The sequence below is a fragment of the Mauremys mutica genome, chromosome 21 (genome assembly GCF_020497125.1).
Source record: "Mauremys mutica isolate MM-2020 ecotype Southern chromosome 21, ASM2049712v1, whole genome shotgun sequence".
Classification (NCBI taxonomy): domain Eukaryota; kingdom Metazoa; phylum Chordata; order Testudines; family Geoemydidae; genus Mauremys; species Mauremys mutica.
Genome location: NC_059092.1, coordinates 22,884,740 through 22,908,206, shown reverse-complemented (window position 1 = coordinate 22,908,206; position 23,467 = coordinate 22,884,740). Strand labels below are relative to the sequence as shown.

The 23,467-nt window shown below is 60.8% G+C and overlaps 1 protein-coding gene across 3 annotated transcripts in view; it reads right to left on the bottom strand.

The window, feature by feature from the left end:
• Positions 1–258: 258 nt before the first annotated feature.
• The window catches only part of LOC123354277 (RAP1 GTPase activating protein), a 172,573-nt gene continuing 149,364 nt past the window's right edge, over positions 259–23,467 (bottom strand). For 2 of the 3 annotated variants that reach the window (XM_044996127.1, XM_044996126.1), the window contains exons 19-25: positions 17,935–18,044; positions 17,208–17,321; positions 7,078–7,198; positions 6,674–6,773; positions 5,116–5,219; positions 4,051–4,097; positions 259–2,999 (exon numbers count right to left, since the gene is read on the bottom strand). In XM_044996127.1, the coding sequence (XP_044852062.1) occupies positions 4,089–4,097; positions 5,116–5,219; positions 6,674–6,773; positions 7,078–7,198; positions 17,208–17,321; positions 17,935–18,044 (558 nt within the window). In that variant the 3' untranslated portion in view covers positions 259–2,999; positions 4,051–4,088. Of the gene's footprint in view, positions 3,000–4,050; positions 4,098–5,115; positions 5,220–6,673; positions 6,774–7,077; positions 7,199–17,207; positions 17,322–17,934; positions 18,045–19,831; positions 19,910–23,467 lie in introns of all 3 variants that reach the window. The other variant, XM_044996125.1, reaches the window with a different exon arrangement.

Genomic DNA, 23,467 nt, shown 5'->3' with positions numbered 1-23,467 from the left:
ATCCTTTATCTGCATCAGTGTCACAATTTGAGAAATTGGGCATGTGGTGTAGCCTTGCCTTGGAGTGGGATTTACCCCATCCCAGCTGAGATCCTTGAGCTATGCAAAGTATCATCCCTGGCTGGATGGTTCAGAGCCAGGCCAGATGCCTTGGTCCTTGGCCCCCTGCTCCCCAAACCCACCTGGGAGCTGCACAGGGGGCTCATTTTACTTTCCAACCTGTGTAGCCTAAAAATCATTTTTGCAAAGAGCATCATCTTACAATAGCGATAAATAGAACTTTATTTTATACATATGTCACCAGAAACACAAACACAATTTTGGATTTTAAAAAAAAGTAGTTTCTGAACATTAATTTAGAATTGGATCCAATGCATTTTATGTCGCTTTAAAAAAATGAATACAACACAGACATAAAATACCCCTGGGTGTTCACAGCATCGTTATATTACATAGACAGTAGGCAGTTTAAAATTAAATACATACACATCATGGCATTGTACCTTCCTGCCCGCAGAGGAAGCCATTTCAATTTTTTTTTTTTTTACAATGTGCTGTGCATGCCCCCACATGAAAACAGACCCATGCCTACACACCAAGGTCATCCTACTTCAGGAGCTAATGGACTCGGCGTGGCTGGTGACCCCTGTGGCAGCCAGGAAGCTGCTCTGGAGAGCAGCATAGGTCTGCTGTTTGTAGTGCATCATGTGCTGTCCGTGACCCTGGGCAGTGGCACAGAAGAGGTTAATATCACAGCTGGCAGACTTTTCCCCCAAAAATGTGTTTTTTCCAACAAAAAAGGTATTTTTCAGCAAAATGATTTTTTTGGGGTGGAAAATTTTTATTTTGGTAATATTTTTCCCCCTGCCCAGTTTTTTTTTGGGGGGGGGCGGGGGGGGAGGGCTGGCTAGGTTCAGGGACTCCTGGCACCCCTGCGTCACTTTAGTCAAAATGTTCCGGTCTGTCAATGAAAAAACATAAATGGAACATTTCTGGGTTAAAATATTTTCACAAAAAATTGGAAATTTGACCAGAAAGGTGTTTGTGAAAACTCACCATTCAGGGGTTTCGGGTCATTTTTTTCATCAAAAACAAAAACCAAAAAATAGTGCAGGAAGCTTTCTAGGAAAAAAATAAATTTTTAAAAAATCCCTGAAAAAATGAATCGGCTTTTCCTGCCCAGGCCTGTCGAACCTCCCTTGCCTCTGGGCTACTGGTGCAGCATGTCAGCTAGCTAGCCAGCCGCCTGCAGCAGGAGCCGGGGTTCACTTGTGTGGCTGCAATGGGTCTGTCAGTCGCCATGGCTCTTTGGGATAAACGTACTCTAAGGGCGTCAGGCGTTTGCCCAGTCCTGGGTTCACACACGCTCTGATTCCATTCTGGTCAGGCCTGGGTGCCCCAGAGCTGGGCAGTCGTGAGGCCGAATGCAGCCGAGCTCTCTCACAGACCCCAGGCTGAAGGCACACAGCCATTCGCATGCCTCACCCGGCCCGCAGCGCCCCATTGCTCTCCGCAGGACTCTGCTTCCAGGGTGCTAAGAACAGAGTGGGGGCTGGGGCGCCCCCGGCTGGCCACGAGTCAGAGCGACAGTGGTGTTTGTGGAGTGTATGGGCATCACTAAGGGCAGGAGGGGAGCAGTGTGCACAGGGAGCCCCTGTGCTGGGGCCCAGGTGAAGCCCCCCCCATGCTGCCAGGCTCATGGAGCAGCTGGGGCATAAGGTGCCAGACCGAGGGGACCCTGCCGAGGGGCACTGCGCAGCCCTGTGTTGCCAGTGGGGGGATGCTGAAAGTCTGGGCTAGTGTCCCACGGCACTGGGGCACAGACCTCCCCGGCTTTTGCCTCCATGCCCAGGCCGGCCACACCCTCACTGGTGTGCGGTGGTGAAGCAGCCCTCCCTCTGGCAGGGCAGAGCCATTCCAGGCCCGGCTCTTTCCTCCGCACCCTGGGCATCAGCCCAGCGCCACGGCTGCTGTTCGAGGCCATGCTAGGTGGCTGTGTACAGACGGGAGTAGAGGGGGGTATATACACCTGCCGCTGGAGATCGGCCAGCCTGTCGGAGCGCTGCAGGGGGGCTGGACGTGCACAGTTGGAGGCATGGCCTTTCAGGCCAGGGCCAGGGTCAGACCTTCTCCCTTGGACCAGGGTCCCACTTCTAGTTTGCCAAGTCTCCCAATCCCTCCTTCCCCCAGGACTCCTCCCTATCCTGGGCTCTTCCAGTGACAGGCATCCTTCACCCTAGATACCATCTACGTGCCACCCTTCCTCCTCCGGGGCTGGGTCAGACTCCCAGGGACGGCCCTGAGGCGGCTCACAGGGTAAGACTGGCCAATGTGGGGAACGGGGAACAGCTGGCCGGGAGAGGTGGGGGCTGGGGAGTCTAGCTGCCACGGGTGTTTGGCCCATCAGTGGGGAGTGGCTGGGCTCTAACACACCATGGCATCGTTCCTGGCAGCCGAGTGCCTGGGTACAAATGGCTTCCTCTCTGGCGAGGTTCCTTCAAGGCTGCCAGGTGCCCTGGGCTGCAGGACACGTCCCAGGGTACAAGGGCTGGGCAAGGACGATGTGTCTGGCACCGCATGTCCCATCAGGAAAGTGCCGAGCAATCCGAGCTCTGGGTGGGGACTGGGGACACGACGGGCAGGGCCACCAGCAATCTCTTCCAAGGCCTCGATCGCTTGCGGGAGAGGCTTTGGGCGCGGGCGGATGGCCTGATCCTCCTCAGCCATGTGGTGGGACCTTCCCAGTGTGCCAGCACCGGCTCTCAGGCAGCCAGTGCCTGGCCGCATTGTGGGAAGGGAAGGAGGGAGCTGGCCTGGCCATCTTAGGCCACAGGCTTCGGCTGCTGGCTTCAGCGATAGGCCAGTCGTCTTCAGCTGTGACAGAGGTCGGGGCCCTCCTCAAGCCCTTCAGCTTGTGCTTCTTGTGTGGGTGCTGCAGGCGAAGGAGAGTGGGGCAAGGGCGCTGGGCACAGGCCGTAAGAATCCCCGTCTTCTCCAGGCTGGGGGAGAACAGAGACGGGGGTAACCATGGGTACGGAGGCGGAAGGGACGGGGACATGGGGAAACACAATCTGTGCCCCAAGATCTGAGGAGACCACGGCCCAACAGGAGAAGGGACCCCACAAATGATCCATCTGCCAGCTGACCTTGTGGTGACATCCTGCCCCGGTGCTGGCAGGTCTCAGAGCCCTGCGGTTTCTGCACACGTGGAGAGAGCTCTGTGTCCTGGGCAGAGCACAGGCCATGTGCCAGCTAGGCCCTTGGCGTGGGCTGGGAAATCAGGATTCCAGGCAGTGAGTGGGGGATTTCTCGCCCTCCAGCCACCCTGTGCCAGCTGTCAACTGGGACTAACAGGTGCAATGGGGATCCCCTTGGGGGGCCTGGAAACCCCTTGCCCAGGAGCACTGAGGAAGCAATACAGGCAATCTACAGCATGTGCTGCCCTCCATCGCGTCCTTCATGGACGGGGCAAGACTGGGGCAGCCCAGGAGTTCGGCCCACCCCGGACACAGAGGGCAGCTCAGAGCTGGCTCAGCCGCTCTTGGGCCGGCTGCTGACATGGCACAAGGCAGCTGCCCAAAGGCCCAGGGCCTGGCTCAAGTGCCACCCCCAGCACATAGCAGAGCCCAAATCCCGGGGGGCGAGGGGGGGCGCTTGTACTCCCAGCAGGAGGAGGAGACCTACCCCCCCCATAACCATCCTGTACCAGGTTCCTGCAAAGCCCTGCCCCCCATAACCATCCCTCCCCAGGCACCGGCAAAGCCCTGCCCGCCCCCTCAACCGTCCCTCTCCAGGCACCAGCAAAGCCCTGCCCCCCATAACCATCCCTCCCCAGGCACCGGCAAAGCCCTGCCATCCTCCCCAAAACCATCCCGCCCCAGACTCTGGCAAAGCCCTGCCCACCCCCGCATAACCATCCCGCCCCAGACTCTGGCAAAGCCCTGCCATCCCCCAACCATCCCGCCCCAGGCACCAGCAAAGCCCTGCCCACCCCCGCATAACCATCCCGCCCCAGGCTCCAGCAAATTAGGCAGGACTGAGGGTGCTGACCTTTGGGGGATGCACGTCCACGGAGACTAGGTGAGGGACTAGCAGCTCTGCATGGACAGACACACAGACGGGGACATTAACCACAATACTGGGGTCACAAACCAACCCACAGAGAGCCACCGCTTCGGGGTTCATCCAGCCCTGGGGCAGACGTGGCCTGAGTGCAGCTTCAGCCCAGCCACGGAAGGGTTTGCCAGTTCTGTGTCTGGCACGCTGGCTAGGCCAGAGCGAGTGGCTGTTCCTGGCTCAGGGATTGCTGCCCCTTGCCCTGCAAGCAGGGACCAAGGCACTTGGTGCCTTTGGCTAACGTGGCCCAGCCCTGAGTGCAGGAGCAGGCGGAGACTCTCAGGCAAATCTGGGATAAGGGTGAGTTAGAAGCATTTGACCCACAGGCCACGGGCTGCACGTTGACCCCAGGGAATCTGGACAAAAGCTGTCTCCTTGCGGGCAAAGCATTGTCCACTGGTGCTGAGCCTACGACAGCTGCATGCATCTCCGTGCGGATCTCTGGAGCCCCAGACCAGGGACACGCTCGGGCTCCCAGACCTGCCACAGGCAGGATGGTGGAGTGCCCAGAGCTGGGTCTGTGGTGGCTCCTTTGCAGTCAGTGGTGCTAGCCACCCCCGGGGGAAGGGAGGGGAGCATGCAGTCCCTGCTGAGCGCTTTGGAGAATGCCCCCGCCCCCATGCACCCCCTTCCGCTGCTGCTGGCCAATGCCCCAAAGCAGGGGTGATGGAGGGCTCAGCGCGTCCTGCACAGGGGGCACAGCTAGACGGGCAAGGCCGCCCAGAACTGGGGGCACGGGGGCATGGCGCCACGGTCACAGGCCTGGGAGAGAGGGTCAGGAATTGGCCCTCTATGCGCCAGGCTCTCAGGTGGGGGAGGGGAATGGACACGGCTTCTCTTCTGCAAAGCCGTGACAGTGTCAAGGTGCTGAGTAGTGGGGGCTCCTCAGGGGAGCACTGGAGTCCCTCTAACCTCCCCCCTCGCGCGCAGGCCCCATCCTGCATGTAAATGCCCACTGGCCTCTCCCCAGGCCCTGGCCCTTGGCCCCAGCGCACTCACCAGGTGGGGCGTGTGCCGCTCAGACCTCTCCAGCTGGATTTTGATCTCCGGACAGGAAGGGTCTCCAGGTTTCCTGGGCTCTGGCTGGGGAGACTGGGAGGGGCCTGGAAGGCAGAGTCAGATGAGGATGCGAGACGCAAGTTCCCAGCACGGCCGGGAGAACTAAATGCTGATGCTTAGTAGCCAGAGACCTGGTGCACAGGCAAGTGGTGGAGCCATGTTCATAATGGACGACACAGGGGACTGATTCCCATTCGGCCAGGCCAGAGCTTGGGCAGGAATGGGGGAGGGGATGGGGGCTCTGAGTGCTCCTCTTCTAATGGAGCCACGCAGAGGCCTGCATGGCACCCGGTGTAAATTACTGCCCCCTTGGGGCTGCTCTAACTTATGCCCTGCTTCCCAGAGCCCTCTGGGGAGCAGAGAATAGCTGCAGGGCAACGGCCCTGACCACAGCCTGATCCACCCCTGGGGTGCCTCCCGCCCTGCCCTGGCTGGGAGCAGGGCAGGTACAGAGGCCTCATGCCAGTGTTTCACTGGCAGTGGAAGCCCCCTGCACATGCAGGCTTCACTGGGCGCCATTTCTGCTTCCCTTTAAGGCTGTTTGACGCTTCCCGAGAGGCACAAAGGAACCTGGCTACACTGAAGCCAAAGCCAGCGTGCTTCGCATTACCAGCTAGCTGTGCTTGCTCCCGGCTGTGCTATCTCCAGCGGCCTAGAGCAGCGTGAGCAGAGACGGCAGCTTCAGCCCTGCCGTGGCCTGAACTCAGGGCTCTGCCTTTCCGCCAACACCCCACCAGCAGCATCTCCCTGCTGTGGCATTTCTAGTGCCCCCCTGAGCAGGCTGCCCAGCTGGCAGCAGGAAGATTTCCAGCCAGCTGGAAAGTTTCAACCCTTGCAGTTCTTTTCCTGATGCTACGGGCCCCTGAGGCTCCACTCCCCAAACTGTGTGTATGCCCCACCCCCCAGCTCTCCACCCAGCATGGAAAGCAGTGCGGCCTAGTGGACAGTGCACTACACTGGGATTCAAGAGACCTGGGCTCTATTCCCAGCTCTGCCAGGGGCCTGCTGTGTGAACTTGGGTGCCTCAGTTCCCCCATCTGTAAAATGGAGACTCAGATCCCCCTGCTAATGGCATCTGAGTGCCCAAGCACTTTGACATGTTATACAAGAGCTAGTGATTATCACCTGCCCCTTTGGCGCAACCAGCCCCAGAGCCAGGCTATCTTGCCCATCCCCAGAGCCATTCGCTGGCAAGGTAGGTGCACAGCTCTCAGGCGGACACAAGGCAAACGCAGAAGCTTGAGGGGCTACAGCAGGGGTCGCTGTGCCATGGTATGGTGTGAACTGGGAGGTGTGGGGGGGCACTCGGCTCCCCTTCCCGCCATGGCTGGGGTCCGGGGCAGTGGAAAGTCTGTGGCAGAGGCCAGGCTCCTGCCCCATAGATGCATCAGGAGGATCTCAAAGAGGCAGTGCCAGGGGAGGGCACAGAGGAAAGGCGGAGGGGACGGGGGGGGGGGGTTGGGGCCGGCGGTGGCTGGGGCCGCACTGGGTTGGGTACCTGGAGAGCTCCCGCCGCTGGCAGTGCTGAGGCTGTCATCCAGCCATGTGCTGTAGATGAAGGAGTCTCGCTTGTGAGGCGTCCCCGAGGCCTGGCTCTCCTGCAGGACACACAGGAGAGGGATGGGGGGCAGTAAGGCAGACACTCCCCGGCTGATGAGCTCTGGCAATGGGCTCTTCCTGGGAGAATCAGAGCCTCCTCCCAGCTGAGGATGCTGGGTCCCCCCCAGCAGCCGAGCCCCCCCCCCGGCCCAGCTGACAGGGACCTCCCACTCAGGCTGCGATCCCCACCCCCCCAGTGCCCCGTGGTCAGCAGGGACCTGCCCTGTGCAGTAAGGGCCCCTCCAGCCCGAGGCTGGGAGGGCAGGGAAAGGGGCCAGTGTGCCAAGCTCCAGCCTCACTTACCACACCCGTGTCATCGTCAGCACCCTCGTTCTCCTCCACCACGCTGCCGAAGCTGCTGGCGCTGGATGACGAGCAGGAGAAATCCCGCAGCACCTCGGGCCTCTGCAACGCTGGCTCCCCCCTGCAAACATGGGGCAGTCAGACCCAGTACCCCCCTAAAGCCCCTCCCGGGACACTGGGCAGTCAGACACAGCAGCCCGCTGTATCCATGCCCAAGACACAGGGCAGTGAGACCCAGCAGCCCCGTGACATTATTGGCATGAACTGTGACTGTAGAGATCATTATTGCAACCAAGGTCCTATAGTTGCACCAAATCTGGTACAAAGGAGGTCAAGTCTATGAAAAGGTTGCAATTTGCTGGTTATGATTATGCTGTCTGTATGTGTGTATTATGGGCTATGTACTTGTATCTCAATGTTTGATTCCAAGTAGCCTCAGCAAAGCATTTGTTCAGTTTCTTGAGAAAGGACTATTCTCAGTAAGTGCCCAATCAAGAAACACTTAACTGACAATGGACTTTGGGAGACGACAATCCACATCTGAGTTTTCCTGGGAACTTTCAAACTAACTTGTAAATAATGGCGTAGGCCTGCACACTGAGTCATGCATGGACATGTGATTTGCCCATGTGACTCCAGGCTCCATCTTGCTGCTGGGATTTTCCACAATAAGAACGGAGGGGTGTCCTTCCACAGGCAGAGAATACAAAAGGCCCTGAAAACTGCTCCATTTTGTCTTCAATCCTGCTTCTAGCCTCTGGAGGAACCTTGCTACAAACTGAAGCTCTGAACAAAGGACTGGATGATCCATCCCAGCGGGGGATGTACTCCAGAAACCTGATGTGAACCTGCAATTTATTCCATCACTGCTACAAGCCTGAACCAAGAACTTTGCCATTATTGTATGTAATTGATTCCATTTAACCAATTCTAGCTCTGCTCTACATGTCTTTCTTTTTATGACTAAACCTTTAGATTTTAGATTCTAAAGGATTGGCAACAGCGTGATTTGTGGGCAAGATCTGATTTGTATATTGACCTGGGTCTGGGGCTTGGTCGTTTGGAATCAGAAGAACCTTTTTCCTTTTACTGGGGTGTTGGTTTTCATAACCATTCATCCCCAGGACGAGTGCACTGGTGGTGATACTGGGAGACTGGAGTGTCTAAGGGAATTGCTTGTGTGACTTCTGGTTAACCAGTGGGGTGAAACCGAAGTCCCCTCTGGCTGGCTGGTTCGGTGATGCCTAGAAGTGGAGAAACCCCCAGCCTAGGGCTGTGACTGCCCTGCTCTAAGTAATCGATACTCTCAGTAGTGTCTCACCAAAGGCTGCTTCGTTACACTCCCCTACACCCCTCCCCGAGACACAGGGCAGTGAGACCCAGCACCCCCTCTGTGCCCCCCTGTGACTCAGGGCAGTGAGACCCAGCACCCCCTCCGTGCCCCCCCGAGACTCAGGGCAGTGAGACCCAGCACCCCCTCCGTGCCCCCCTGAGACACAGGGCAGTGAGACCCAGCACCCCCTCTGTGCCCCCCTGTGACTCAGGGCAGTGAGACCCAGCACCCCCTCCGTGCCCCCCTGTGACTCAGGGCAGTGAGACCCAGCACCCCCTCTGTGCCCCCCTGTGACTCAGGGCAGTGAGACCCAGCACCCCCTCTGTGCCCCCCTGTGACTCAGGGCAGTGAGACCCCGCACCCCCTCTGTGCCCCCCTGTGACTCAGGGCAGTGAGACCCAGCACCCCCTCTGTGCCCCCCTGTGACTCAGGGCAGTGAGACCCAGCACCCCCGAAACCTGCCCATTGAGACACCCCCTACTCCCCCCTGAGACACTGGCCAGTGCGGACTCCCCGTGCACCACCCCCCCAGACACTGGGCTCTGAGACCCAGCTCCCTCTCTGTGCCCCCCTGAGACTCAGGGCGGTGAGACCCAATATCCCCCTTCCCCCACCCCCGAGACACTGGCCAGTGAGACCCAGCCCCCCCCCCACACCTCCCCCAAGACTCAGGGCAGTGAGGCCCAGCACCCCCTAACCCACCCATCGAGAAGCCCCCCGCACCCCCGAGACACTGGCCAGTGAGACCCAGCCCCCCCCCCCACACACACCTCCCCCAAGACTCAGGGCAGTGAGGCCCAGCACCCCCTAACCCACCCATCGAGAAGCCCCCTGCACCCCCGAGACACAAGGCAGTGAGACCAAGTACCCTCCGTGCCCCCCCCCGAAACACTGGGCAGTGAGACCCAGCACCCATCACGTACCCCCCACCCCGAGACACAGGGCAGTGAGACCCAGCACCCTCCCTGTACCCATGGCCGGCTCCAGGGTTTTTGCCGCCCCAAGCAGTGGGGGGTGGGGGGAAGCCGCGATTGCGATCAGCGGCAATAGAGCGGAGCTCCACCGCGCCGCTTTCTTCTTCGGCAGCAGGTCCTTCCCTCCGAGAGGGACCGAGGGACCCGCCCCCGAATTGCTGCCGAAGAGCTCGACGTGCCGCCTCTCCCCTTTGGCTGCCCCAAGCACCAGCTTGCTCAGCTGGTGCCTGGAGCCGGCCCTGCCTGTACCCCACCCCTGAGACACAGCAGCCCTCTGGTACCCCCCCAAGACACAGGGCAGTGAGACCCGGCACCTTCTAACCCACCCCCCGAGACACAGGGCAGTGAGACCCGGCACTTTCTAACCCACCCCCCGAGACACAGGGCAGTGAGACCCTGCTTGACAGAGTGGGGATTCCTCAAGGAATCAATTCTGAAGCACTTAGAGGAGAGGAAGGTGATCAGGAACAGTCAGCATGGATTCACCAAGGGCAAGTCATGCCTGACTAACCTAATTGCCTTCTATGACGAGATAACCGGCTCTGTGGATGAGGGGAAAGCAGTGGATGTGCTATTTCTGGACTTTAGCAAAGCTTTTGATACAGTCTCCCACAGTATTCTTGCCAGCAAGTTAAAGAAGTATGGGCTGGATGAATGGATGGTAAGGTGGATAGAAAACTGGCTAGATGGTCGGGCTCAATGGGTAGTGATCAATGGTTCCATGTCTAGTTGGCAGCCGGTATCAAGTGGAGTGCCCCAAGGGTCGGTGCTGGGGCCGGTTTTATTCAATATCTTCATTAACGATCTGGAGGATGGTGTGGACTGCACCCTCAGCAAGTTTGCAGATGACACTAAACTGGGAGGAGTGGTAGATATGCTGGAGGGTAGGGACAGGATACAGAGGGACCTAGACAAATTGGAGGATTGGGCCAAAAGAAATCTGATGAGGTGCAATAAGGACAAGTGCAGAGTCCTGCACTTAGGACGGAGGAATCCCATGCACTGCTACAGACTAGGGACCGAATGGCTGGGCAGCAGTTCTGCAGAAAAGGACCTAGGGGTTACAGTGGACAGGAAGCTGGATATGAGTCCACAGAGTGCCCTTGTTGCCAAGAAGGCTAACAGCATTTTGGGCTGTATATTGCCAGCAGATCAAGGGAGGTGATCATTCTCCTCTTTTTGGCATTGGTGAGGCCTCATCTGGAGTACTGTGTCCAGTTTTGGACCCCACACTACAAGAAGGATGTGGAAAAATTGGAGGGCAACAAAAATGGTTAGGGGGCTGGAGCACATGATTTATAAGGAGAGGCTGAGGGAACTGGGATTGTTTAGTTTCATAGAATCATAGAATCATAGAATCTCAGGGTTGGAAGGGACCTCAGTTTGCAGAAGAGAAGAGTGAGGTGGGATTTGATAGCTGCTTTTAACTACCTGAAAGGGGGCTACAAAGAGGATGGATCTAGACTGTTCTCAGTGGTAGAAGATGACAGAACAAGGACTAATGGTCTCAAGTTGCAGAGGGGGAGGTTTAGGTTGGATATTATGAAAAACTTTTTCACTAGTAGGGTGGTGAAGCACTGGAATGGGTTCCCTAGGGAGGTGATGGAATCTCCTTCCTTAGAGGTTTTTAAGGCCCGGCTTGACAAAGCCCTGGCTGGGATGATTTAGTTGGGTTTGGTCCTGCTTTGAGCAGGGGGTTGGACTAGATACCTCCTGAGGTCCCTTCCAACCCTGAGATTCTATAATTCTATGGTACTATTTTGCATGGATGCTGTGTGTGCCTCCGTTTCCCTGTGTATTGCACCAATGTCTAGGTGGTGGGATTAAGCATATGTGACTTTTGTAGGGGTTGCTCCATCTGCGTGCATGGGTGCTATGGCCACTTCTTCATAACCTGAGACCCAGGAGGGGGATGCGACCAGGTGACTCTTGGCCCGGGAAGCGAGACAAAGGCCTGAGGAGGAGGAGCGGGCAGGGTAGGGGCCAGGCAGCTAGAAGCATCGGGCTCAGGGAGAGGACCAGCACCCTGGCTCTGAGACCCACTCCCTGCAAGATGGACTTGGCTGAAAGTCACTGATTTCTGTGCTAACAAGTTCTGCCCTATGTTGTGTTCCTGTTGACTAATAAACCTTCTGTTTTACCGGCTGGCTGAGAGTCATGTCTGACTGTGGAGTTGGGGTGCAGGGCCCTCTGGCTTCCCCAGGACCCCGCCTGGGCGGACTTGCTGCGGGAAGTGCACGGTGGGGCAGAGGATGCTGAATGCTCCGATGTCAGTCCAAGGAAGGTCAAAGCTGTGTAAGCTTCTTGCCCTGGAGACAGTCTGCTCAGAGAGAGGAGGCTCCCCCAGAGTCCTTACTGGCTTCATAGGGAATAGTTCCAGAGCATCGCCCTGGTGACTCCATGACAGCTGGTGGCAGTGGTGGGATAAACTGCACCCCGTGGACACATCCTGCAGTAAGTGACTGGAGAAGAGTAAAACGAAGGGGGATTAGCAAGAGACGGGCGTGCTGGAGGCTCCAAGAGGTGCGGTTCCAGGAGGCAGAGGCTCAGCCCTGAGAGAGGTGGACCTCCGAGATGGGCTGTTGCACTGAAGGGGAACCTCCCAGGGACCGTGGGGAGCTGAGAGAGCACAGGCCTGAGAGTCTGAGGGACAGGCAGGGCCGGTGTAACCACGAGGAGAACTAGGCGGCCGCCTAGGCCACCAAGATTTGGGGGTGCCAAAAAGCGGTGCCCAACATTTTTTTGACACGACTATTCGTTTTTTAAAGTTTATAATAAGCGATGCTCCGAGGGGAGGAGGGGGGCAAGGTGGACGTTTCACCTAGGGTGCAAAATAGCCTTGCACCGGCCCTGGGGACAGGCATGCTGAAGGCTCAGAGAGGTGTGGTTCCAGGAGGCGGAGGAGCCTACGGCTCAGCCCAGAGAGAGAGTGGACCCCCGAGAAGGCTGTTGCACTGAAGTGGTTCCTCCCAGGGACCATGGGGGAGCTGAGACAGCACAGGCCTGTGAGTCTGTGACCACTTGGGAACAGCGTGGAGATGGCCTATAACCATCTCCTTAAGAAGGACATTGTAGAGCTGTGCAGAGAGAGGGCTGTGCATTGGAAAGCTCACTAAGGCACAGCTGATTGCTCAGTTGGAAGATGAGGATCGCTCTAAGGAGCCGGTTCCTAACTCAGCTGAGGCCACGAGAGAGGCTGGGAGCAGCCAGGCAGCCCCAGGGTTCACACCGGTTCCTGACCCGGCTGAGGCCACGAGAGAGGCTGGGAGCAGCCAGGCAGCCCCAGGGTTCACACCGGTTCCTGACCCGGCTGAGGCCGCGAGAGAGGCTGGGAGCAGCCAGGCAGCCCCAGGGTTCACACCGGTTCCTGACCCAGCTGAGGCCACAAGAGAGGCTGGGAGCAGCCAGACAGCCCCAGGGTTCACACCGGTTCCTGACCCGGCTGAGGCCGCGAGAGAGGCTGGGAGCAGCCAGGCAGCCCCAGGGTTCACACCGGTTCCTGACCCGGCTGAGGCCGCGAGAGAGGCTGGGAGCAGCCAGACAGCCCCAGGGTTCACACCGGTTCCTGACCCGGCTGAGGCCGCGAGAGAGGCTGGGAGCAGCCAGGCAGCCCCAGGGTTCACACCGGTTCCTGACCCGGCTGAGGCCGCGAGAGAGGCTGGGAGCAGCCAGGCAGCCCCAGGGTTCACACCGGTTCCTGACCCGGCTGAGGCCACAAGAGAGGCTGGGAGCAGCCCGGTGTCCTGGAGACCCGTGTACCTGACCAGCAGGCGGGTCTCCACCGGGTTCCCCGTTGGTGGATCTGAGATAGATGGAATTGGAGCTGAGATCGAAGGAGTCAGAGGACCATGAGAGAAAGGAAAGGCTCCAGTGTCTAGCCCCCTTCCTGGGTCCCAAGGCCATACAGCTGTTTAGCCAGATGGGCGGGGTGGCAGACTGGCTCTCACTCCGGGCCCCGGCGTGTATGTCTGCGTGGAGTCTCCTGGGCTCAGGCCCTCGGATCCCCAGTGGGAGCGCAAGGTGGTGGTCAATGGGGAGACCTACCTGGGGTGGCGAGACCCTGGGACAGAGAGAACTGTTGTCAGGCCCTGGATAGTGCAGCCTCACCAGATGCTGCAGGGCTGTGTGCCCTGGGTGAGGGTCCCTGGGATGAAGCCCCTCGCCCTGCCTATGGCCCGGATCCCTGTGCAGACCCAGGAGGGGCCCAGCTGGCTGGTTGTTTGGGCTCTCCAAGGTATCGGCTGGGAGGTCCTGTTGGGGGGTGACTGTGTCTCTTTGGGACAGGATCCAGGCCCTGCTCCTGTAACGGCCGAGGATTTGAATTTGAATCCAGGGAACCAATTGACTAGGATGGAAATGGTCAGTGAAAATACAAATGACCTGGCTGGCAGGGGGGAGGAGCTGCAGGGCTCAGGATACCTGCCTACCTGTAACCAGCCCCCTGGGGCTGAGGGGGACAGAGAGATGCTCCTCGCCCCCCTGCACACGGGGGAGGTGGCTCACACTGGCTGATGCTGTGAGCAAAGCAGCGGGCTCCCTGCCTGCCCTCATTGGGACAGCAGGGGCAGAGCTGAGCCCAGGGGGATCAGAGACCCCAGCTGAGTGCGGGGAACCACAGCCAGCGGGGGACAGCTGCCAACCAGGGCTGCCTTGTCCAGAGGTGCAAATGGCCTGGGGCAAGGGTAAAGCAGCCTTGGGAAACCTGCCTGTCTTGGAGGAGCCTTTTCAGAAGGTGGCCGTGGACTTGGTGAGGGACAGATGGGAGGGGAAGGCCTCCTCTGATGGAGAATCAGTGGTGGAGCATGTACTGACTTTCCGGGAAAAGCTCACTGAGCTCGTGGGTCTGGCCAGGGAGAACCGAGCCAGGGCCCAAGGGAGGCAGAAGCTCTGGTACGACCAGGAACCAGGTGAGGGATCTCGTCCCGGTGAGGAAGAATAAGCTGCAAGCTGCCTGGGACGGGCCCTTCAAGGTCATCCAACAGGTGAATGAGAAGAACGATGTGGTGGAACTGCCCAATCGGGCTCACAGCCACCAGGGGACAAGGTCACCATGATGGAGCCGAACTGTGACAGGGAGAGGCTGGTACTGGCCGTGTGTGGCCATGGAGAGAAGGGGGAAGATCCCCTGGTGGGTCTCTTCCCTGAGACCAGAGCCGGCCCCTTGCTGGACTCAGTTCCCCTCTCTGACCAGCTACCCCTGCCCAGCAGGCAGAGATCAGAGAGATGCTGCATTCGTACCAGCAGCTGTTTTCCAACCAGCCTGGGCTCTCTAACCGAGCTGTCCACTGGGTGGAGATGGGAGCCAGCCCTCCCAGCAGGTGTTCCCCATTCAGAGTAACGGGGAGCACAGCCCAGGCCCAGGAGGGAGAGGTCAGAGACATGCTCGCTTTAGGGGTGATCCAGCCACCCACCAGCCCCGGGGCCCTCTCCCAGGGCCCCTCCCATGGTCCCCAGGAAAGATGGGCCGATTCTGCGTGGCCTATCGGAAGCTCAAGGCCTTCACCATGTCTGCCCATATCGAGGCCTGATGAGATCCTAGACAAGTCGGGGGGGACTTGGTACCCCATGACCAGGGATTTCACCAAAGGCTACTCGCAGATGCCAGGTTGAAACCTGCTTTTGTCACCCCTTAGGGGCTGTACAAGTCGCTAGTCCTATCTTTTGGCCTCAAGGAGGCACTGGTCACCTACCAACGCCAGGTGGATCAGTCACTGAGGGGGATGGAGAATTTTACCCTTCCAGACATTGATGATATTTGTGCCATTAGCCAGACCTGGGAGGACGAGGTGTCCCAGGTGAAGAGGGGGCTGGGGCGTCTCCAGGAGGTGGGGCTGACTGGAAAAGCTGGGACGTGCCGGGGGGGGGCAGAGGTGTCGTACCTGGGCCACAAAGTGGGGAGCGGCTGCCTAAAGCCAGAGCCAGCCAAGGTGGAGGCGATCAGAGACTGGCCTGTTCCCCAGACCAAGAACCACATCCAGGGATGGCGTGGAACCAGCGGAGGTTTGTACCCCACTTGAGCTCCCTAGCTGCCCCCATCACTGGGCTATGCAAGAAGGGGAAGCCAGACAAGCTGGTCTGGACCAGGCAGTGCCAGAAGGCTCTCTACGCGCTGAAGGAGGAGCTGGTCAAGGGCCCGGTGCTGGGAAACCCAGACTTTGACAAGACCTTGATGGTGTTCACTGATGCCTCACACACAGGGTGGGCGCGGTGCTGGGGCAGGCCAATGCAAAGGAGGAGAAACACCCCATCATGTACCTAAGCAGGAATCTGCTGCCCCGGGAGCAGGGCTATGCAGCCATAGAGAAGCAGTGCCTGGCCATGGAGTGGGCCCCTAAACGGCTGCAGCCAGATCTATTTGGGCAGCGCTTCACCGTGTACGTGGACCACTCGCCCTGCCATGGCTGCACCAGATGAGAGGGGCCAATGCCAAGCTCCTGCGGTGGAGTCTGTCCTCCCAGGATTGTGAGATAGAGAGTGCAAATGTTATAGGTGATGCTATCTTCTGGAGAGGGGGCCTGAACTTCCCCAGGTCACGGGCTAAGGTGACCCCGCTCCGCTTGGTCTCAAAGGGGGGAGAGATGTGACAAAGTGGGGATTTTCCCTTGGTATGTTGTATGTGAGCCTTACAGTTTTGCATGTGTATTGCACCAGTGTCTAGGTGGTGGGATTAAGCGTGTGTGACTTGCGGGGGTTGCTCCAGCTCCCTGCATGGGTGCTGTGGCCGCCCCTTGGTAACGGAGACCCAGGAGGGGGATGCGACCAGGTGACTCTTGGCCTGGGAAGTGAGACAAAGGTCTGAGGAGGAGGAACAGGCAGGGCAGGGGCCAGGCAGCTGAAAGTGTGGGCTGGCTTGGGGCTCAGGGGGAGGACCAGAGCCCTGGCTCTGGGCTCCCCGCCCCGCAAGATGGACTTGGCTGAAAGTCACTGATTTCTGTGCTAACAAGATCTCCCCTACCCTGTGTTCCTGTTGACTAATTAACCTGTTTTACTGGCTGGCTGAGAGTCACTGCTGACTGTGGAGTTGGGGTGCAGGACCCTCTGGCTTCCCCAGGACCCTGCCAGGGCAGACTTGCTGCTGGAAGTGCATGGTGGGGCAGAGGATGCTGAATGCGCCGAGGTCAGACCCGGGAAGGTCGAAGCTGTGTAAGCTTCTTGCCCTGGAGACAAAGAGAGGAGGCTCCCCCAGAGTCCTGACTGGCTCTGTAGAGAATAGTTCCAGAGTATCACCCTGGTGACTCCGTGACACCCTGTGCCCCCCAAGACATTGGGCAGTGAGACCCAGCACCCCCCCCCATACCCTCCCGAGACACAGGGCAGTCAGACCCAGCACTCCCTAAACTCTCTCCCCCCCTCAAGACACATGGCAGTGAAACCCAGCACCCGCCTATGCCCCCTGAGACACAGGGCTGTGAGACACAGCACCCACTCTGTGACCCTCCAAGATACAGAGTACTGAGACCCAGCACCCCCCTAACCCACCCCCCAAGAGACCCCCTACTCCCACCTGAGACACTGGGCAGTGAGACCCAGCACCCTCCAACATGTCCCATCCTCTCCCTCCCCCACCCTTGGAGAGACAGGGAACTCAGACCCCTCACTGGCTGCCCCTGGACAAGTCTCTTTCCCTGGTCCCACCCACGGGTGCCCAGAGCCCTGCGGCAGGGCTGGGTCTGGACCACCCTCTGATGGGCATTTTCAGAGTACAGCAAATGAGTGCAGATCAAGTGAAAAGGCCCCTCTGCCCCCCAGCCCAGCTCTCGCTCTCTGCTGACAGCTCATGTGGCTCCCTGGGAATCCCAGCCCTGGGCCAAGGAGGAACTGACTTGTTCTTCGTGGTGGGCATCTCTGGAGAGCTCTGGTTGGACGAGTTCTCCGACTTGGGCTCCTGGGACACGTGGCCGCTGTCAGGCGTCTTCTGGGGACCTGCTGGGTTCTCCCTGTGAGAGGCACCAGGGACATGCTTGGGCCAGGGCAGGGGGAGCCATGCGCGCTGCTGGGCAGCTCTCAGATCCAGCTGCCCTCCCAGGGGGCACCAGGATTTTCCAGCCCATAGCATGGCAGGGCTGGATTGGTGACTGGTGTCCCTGTCCTGGTCTCCCCTGAGCTCAGTGCCAGCCACAGTGAAGCACAAACCCCGGCTGTGGCCAGGCTGGCCTGGCCCTGGCAGTGCTTGGCAGCAGCCCCACTCCCCTTGGGGTCCAAGCCAGGCTGAAATCGGGGTGAATTGCGGGAAGCTGCCCCCACGGGGAGAGCACATACCCAGCCCGCCCCGCCCCGGCCCGGCAGTCTGCTGGGAGCAGCCTTGGAGAGACGGAGCCGCGTAGCCACCGGGGAGGCTCTCTGTGCTCACTGGGGTGGCCCCTCCCTCCTCCTCCCCAGCACTCTACTCCCTGCCCCTGCTGTGCCCATTGGCACGGGTGCAGCACAGCGGGGCTGGGGCGGGGCAGGTGGGACCCAGCTGTCTCTTCCTGGGCGGGGGGTGAATGGAGCTGGTGCTCCCTCTTGCGGGTCTTGGTGCCCCCGCTCCGCCTCTGCCAGGGCTTCACCCACCTTTTCTCCTGCACCTCCTGGATGTTCTCGATGCCGATGGCGCTGCTTCTCCGGGGGCTGAAGGGGCCGGATTTCTTCCGTGTCGGGCTCTTCCCAGGAACAATCAACGACTGGAAAAGATTTGATCCCATCAGCCAGACAGTGCTGGGAAGCCCCAACTCCCCGCGGGACACTGCCACCCTCCCCCCACAGGGGCCCATGCGGGGGGGGGAGGGGGTTGGACTTGGACCAAGGGCAAAACCAAATTGGAGCAATGGGCAGGTGCCCCCATCCCGAGGGCTGCTCCCCCTACAGCGTTTGCCAGGGCACCGGAGTCCCCTGCTTAGCTGGGTCGCACGGGTTACTTGCTCACACTCATCTCCCACTAGGGAGCCCTGGGTGCCACCAGAGTGCCAGGGGCCGGTGGGGAGGAGGAATTGGGCGATGACTCTGCCCCATCGCGTGGTGCCAGCTGCTAGCCATGGGGCAGAGACTGGGGCTGGGCAGGGCTGGTGGGGTCTGGGGGCCTGATGCTATGGGGGAGTGAGCAGCTGTCCAACCGAGAGTGCCCAGCATTGGAGGGGCACTGCCGGGGTGCCTGCGCCATGCCAGAGGGGCAGCACCTGGCAGACAGCATGCCCTCGCAGTGGGCTTCCCGACGTGGGGAGAGGTGACCCGGGCCTGTGGGGCACTCCTGCGCAGCTTGAAGCAGTCACAGCCCTTTGCAGAGCCCTGCATCCATCTCTGGCACCTTTCACCTGAGGATCTCCAAGTACTGCATGGACTGGACCAAAGCCCTGTGAGCAAGGTACTGTCACCCCCCTTGTAGAGGTGGGAAACCGAGGCACTGTGAGGTGACGTGACAGACAGGAGAAGAACACAGGAGTCGGTACTCCCATGCCACTGGCTTGCACTGCCTGCCAGCTCAGGCAGGGCCATGCACGGCAGCTGTGTCCATAGCTGGATCTCAACTTGGAACCAGCGTCACCGGCTGGGGGCGGGGCGGAGAGCAGTCTGGATTGACCCCAGTGATGCAGAGGGGCTAGCCCAGCTGGAGACCCAGTCGTGTCAATGAATTAACATTTGCTAGCCCCCGGCCAAGGTGAAGGGACGGCGTGGGGCCACGTGGGAACAAGCAGGGCTGGGCTGTGGGCACTAGCCTCCTGCTGGCACCTCAGTGGGCAGGGGGCGGTCTGCACTGCGGTTAGCACGAGTGATGTATGCCCAGAGACTCCTCTGGAGTCGGCTCAGCCCCGGGGAGCTCGGTCACACTGCGGCATCACTCTCCCCTGCTGGGCTGCACTGCGCTGCTCTGTGAACACCTTCTCAATGGCTAGCAGGAGAATTCCTCTGTCCTGCCGGGCCCAGGGGGTATGTCGGAGGCTCTGGCAGACTGGCACCACTGGCAGCTAGCTGCATCCTCACTGCAGAGCGGTCACGGTAGCAGCTGACGAGTGCTGCACACTAGAGCTCAGTCTGTGCCCGCCGGGTCAGCCACAGCCACGGCCCGGCATGTGCAGAGGGAGCGGGGGCCAGGCTGGGGAGAACGCCGGTTCACTCTGCAGTGAGGCCAGGCTTGGGGCACAGGGCTGGAGGGGGGATCGCGACACTTTGCTGGGCCTGAGGAGAGGAACGGCCCTGGGCTAGGAGGAGGGGAGGCAGCTGCAAGGGGTGGAAGGCAGCAGGACTGTGGGTGCCAATACCCAGGCAGGCTGAAAGCAGCAGGTGCCAGGGAGGCTGACACCTCTCTCCCTACCCAACCCCCGAACTTAGCTGCAGAGAAGCTGGGCTCCCAGCACCACCCTGCAGCACCAGAGGCCCAGCCGGCCAATGTCCCCACTGCGGTCCAGCTCCCCCATCGCATGTACAGCGCTGGCTCCCGGGGGGGGGGGGGGGAGAGCGAGAGCGAGAGATCAACCTCTTCTATGGTTCCTATCCCTATGGCGCTGCCGCGACGTCCGCACCTACTTGGCGCTTTTCCAGGGACAAGCAATGACTGGCAAGCGGGCAGAGGAGAGAAGCAGAGCGGGGGAGGGGGGGAGAAAAAGAGAAGAGAGTCATGCAAAAACAACGGCTTGACCATCGTCCCAGGGCTCGTTACCAGCGCCCTGTAGTGCCCGTCGCCGAGGAGCCGGTGGCTGTCAGGGTGGCCTATGCAGGGGACACGGGAGCTGTGGTGGGGATCCCCACGGAGCAGCTACTGGCGCTGGATGGTTGATCTGGAGTTGGCAGCTCTCCTGGGAAGGCCTGACTGAGAGGGTGTTGTGGGGCTTGCCGAGTGCGGCGAGAGGCGGGGGTGGGAGCAGCTGGGAAAGGGGGCAGGGCTGCATGACACAGAGGAGAAGGGGGCTAGCTCAAGGCAACTTTTGCAGACAAAAGCAAACACCTCCTTGCACCCTGCCCCAGGCAGGTCAACCTCTCACAATTGGGGAAACTGAGGCCCAGAGGAGGCCATGGTTTGCCTAAGGCTACACTGCAAGTCAATGTCCAAGCTAGGGACAGAACCCCAGACTGCTGGCACCTCTCCTCCCCTGAGGCCCAGCCAACCCTCCCTGGGCATCGGGGTCTCAGCTCCTGCTGTCACTGCCAGGACCGGCAGCGTGGCCATGGCTTGCCGTAGGAGCAGGAGCCCACGCTGGGGGACTGGCCATTGCCGCGCTCAGCACAGCCATGGAGCCCGGCATTCCAGGGCAGTAACACCAGCAGGCAAATTTTCCAGGGACAAGCAATGACCTCAATCCTCCTTTGGGGGCACATGGACATTTAATGCAAACAAGCCCTCTTTTACCCAACATGCACAGTAGCTAGCACGTCCTATGCGTCCCTGGCTGGTGCCCTCACCGAGCAGAGCCAGGGCCACCACTGGACAAGGGGGGAGCACAGACGGGGGCAGGGCTTGGGTGCTGGATTGTAAACTGAGCTGCAGGGCAGGGCAGTGCAGTGCAGGGCAGGGCATGGCCACACGATGGCGCCAGCACCTAAGAGCTTGGCAGGGGGCTGGTTCTGAGGACTGGGTGAACTCACTCACATCCTGAAGCTAGTGGTTCCTCTTCCCGCTGCCAGCGGGGACCGACACCGGTGCTTTGCCCTTCTAGCCCCTTCCCTCCAGGGTCTCCAGGCACTTTGCAGGCATCGATCAATGTGCCTCACAGCCCTCCCCCTCTCTGGTACAGATGGGGAAACTGAGGCACAGAGCGAGGCTATGACTCACCCCACGTCACAGAGCCAGTCAGTGACAGAGCTGGGCAAGGAACCTAGGAATCCTGACTCCAATCTCCCCTATGCTAACCACTAGACCACACAGACTCCTGGGCGGGCTTGGCCATACAATGGGGAGTTAAAGCTGTGGGGCTCAGAACAGGGGCGGGGCTCAGAGCAGGATGGAGTCAGACAGGAGGGGCTCAGAGCAGGGGGCGGGGCTCAGAGCAGGATGGGCTCAGAGCAGGGGGCGGGGCTCAGAGCAGGGGCGGGGCTCAGAGCAGGATGGGGTCAGACAGGTGGGGCTCAGAGCAGGGGCAGGGCTCAGAGCAGGATGGGGTCAGACAGGAGGGGCTCAGCGCAGGGGGCGGGGCTCAGAGCAGGGGGCGGGGCTCAGAGCAGGATGAGGTCAGACAGGCGGGGCTCAGAGCAGGGGGCGGGGCTCAGAGCAGGGGGTGGGGCTCAGAGCAGGATGGGGTCAGACAGGCGGGGCTCAGAGCAGGGGGCGGGGCTCAGTGCAAGGGGCGGGGCTCAGAGCAGGATGGGGTCAGACAGGCGGGGCTCAGAGCAGGGGGCGGGGCTCAGAGCAGGATGGGGTCAGACAGGCGGGGCTCAGAGCAGGGGGCGGGGCTCAGAGCAGGATGGGGTCAGACAGGCGGGGCTCAGAGCAGGATGGGGTCAGACAGGTGGGGCTCAGCGCAGGGGGCGGGGCTCAGAGCAGGATGGGGTCAGACAGGTGGGGCTCAGAGCAGGGGACGGGGCTCAGAGCAGGGGGCGGGGCTCAGAGCAGGATGGGGTCAGACAGGTGGGGCTCAGAGCAGGGGGCGGGGCTCAGAGCAGGGGCGGGGCTCAGAGCAGGATGGGGTCAGACGGGAGGGGCTCAGCGCAAGGGGCGGGGCTCAGAGCAGGGGGCGGGGCTCAGAGCAGGATGGGGTCAGACAGGTGGGGCTCAGAGCAGGGGGCGGGGCTCAGAGCAGGGGCGGGGCTCAGAGCAGGATGGGGTCAGACGGGAGGGGCTCAGCGCAAGGGGCGGGGCTCAGAGCAGGGGGCGGGGCTCAGAGCAGGATGGGGTCAGACAGGCGGGGCTCAGAGCAGGGGGCGGGGCTCAGAGCAGGATGGGGTCAGACAGGCGGGGCTCAGAGCAGGGGCGGGGCTCAGAGCAGGGGGCGGGGCTCAGAGAAGGGGGCGGGGCTCAGAGCAGGATGGGGTCAGACAGGTGGGGCTCAGAGCAGGGGGCGGGGATCAGAGCAGGGGCGGGGCTCAGAGCAGGGGGCGGGGCTCAGAGAAGGGGGCGGGGCTCAGAGCAGGATGGGGTCAGACAGGTGGGGCTCAGAGCAGGGGGCGGGGCTCAGAGCAGGGGCGGGGCTCAGAGCAGGATGGGGTCAGACAGGTGGGGCTCAGAGCAGGGGGCGGGGCTCAGAGCAGGATGGGGTCAGACGGGTGGGGCTCAGCGCAGAGGCGGGGCTCAGAGCAGGGGGCGGGGCTCAGAGCAGGATGGGGTCAGACAGGTGGGGCTCAGAGCAGGGGGCGGGGCTCAGAGCAGGGGCGGGGCTCAGAGCAGGATGGGGTCAGACGGGAGGGGCTCAGCGCAAGGGGCGGGGCTCAGAGCAGGGGGCGGGGCTCAGAGCAGGATGGGGTCAGACAGGTGGGGCTCAGAGCAGAGGCCGGGGCTCAGAGCAGGATGGGGTCAGATGGGTGGGGCTCAGAGCAGGATGGGCTCAGAGCAGGATGGGCTCAGAGCAGGGGGCGGGGCTCAGAGCAGGGGGGCGGAGCTCAGAGCAGGATGGGGTCAGACAGGTGGGGCTCAGAGCAGGGGGCGGGGCTCAGAGCAGGGTGGGGTCAGACAGGTGGGGCTCAGAGCAGGGGGCGGGGCTCAGAGCAGGGGGCGGGGCTCAGAGCAGGATGGGCTCAGAGCAGGGGGCGGGGCTCAGAGCAGGGGGCAGGGCTCAGAGCAGGGGGCGGGGCTCAGAGCAGGGGCGGGGCTCAGAGCAGGGGGCGGGGCTCAGAGAAGGGGCGGGGCTCAGAGCAGGATGGGGTCAGACAGGTGGGGCTCAGAGCAGGGGGCGGGGCTCAGAGCAGGGGCGGGGCTCAGAGCAGGATGGGGTCAGATAGGTGGGGCTCAGAGCAGGGGGCGGGGCTCAGAGCAGGATGGGGTCAGATGGGTGGGGCTCAGAGCAGGGGCGGGGCTCAGAGCAGGATGGGGTCAGACAGGTGGGGCTCAGAGCAGGGGGCGGGGCTCAGAGCAGGATGAGGTCAGACAGGTGGAGCTCAGAGCAGGGGGCGGGGCTCAGAGCAGAATGGGGTCAGACAGGTGGGGCTCAGAGAAGGGGGCGGGGCTCAGAGCAGGGGGCGGGGC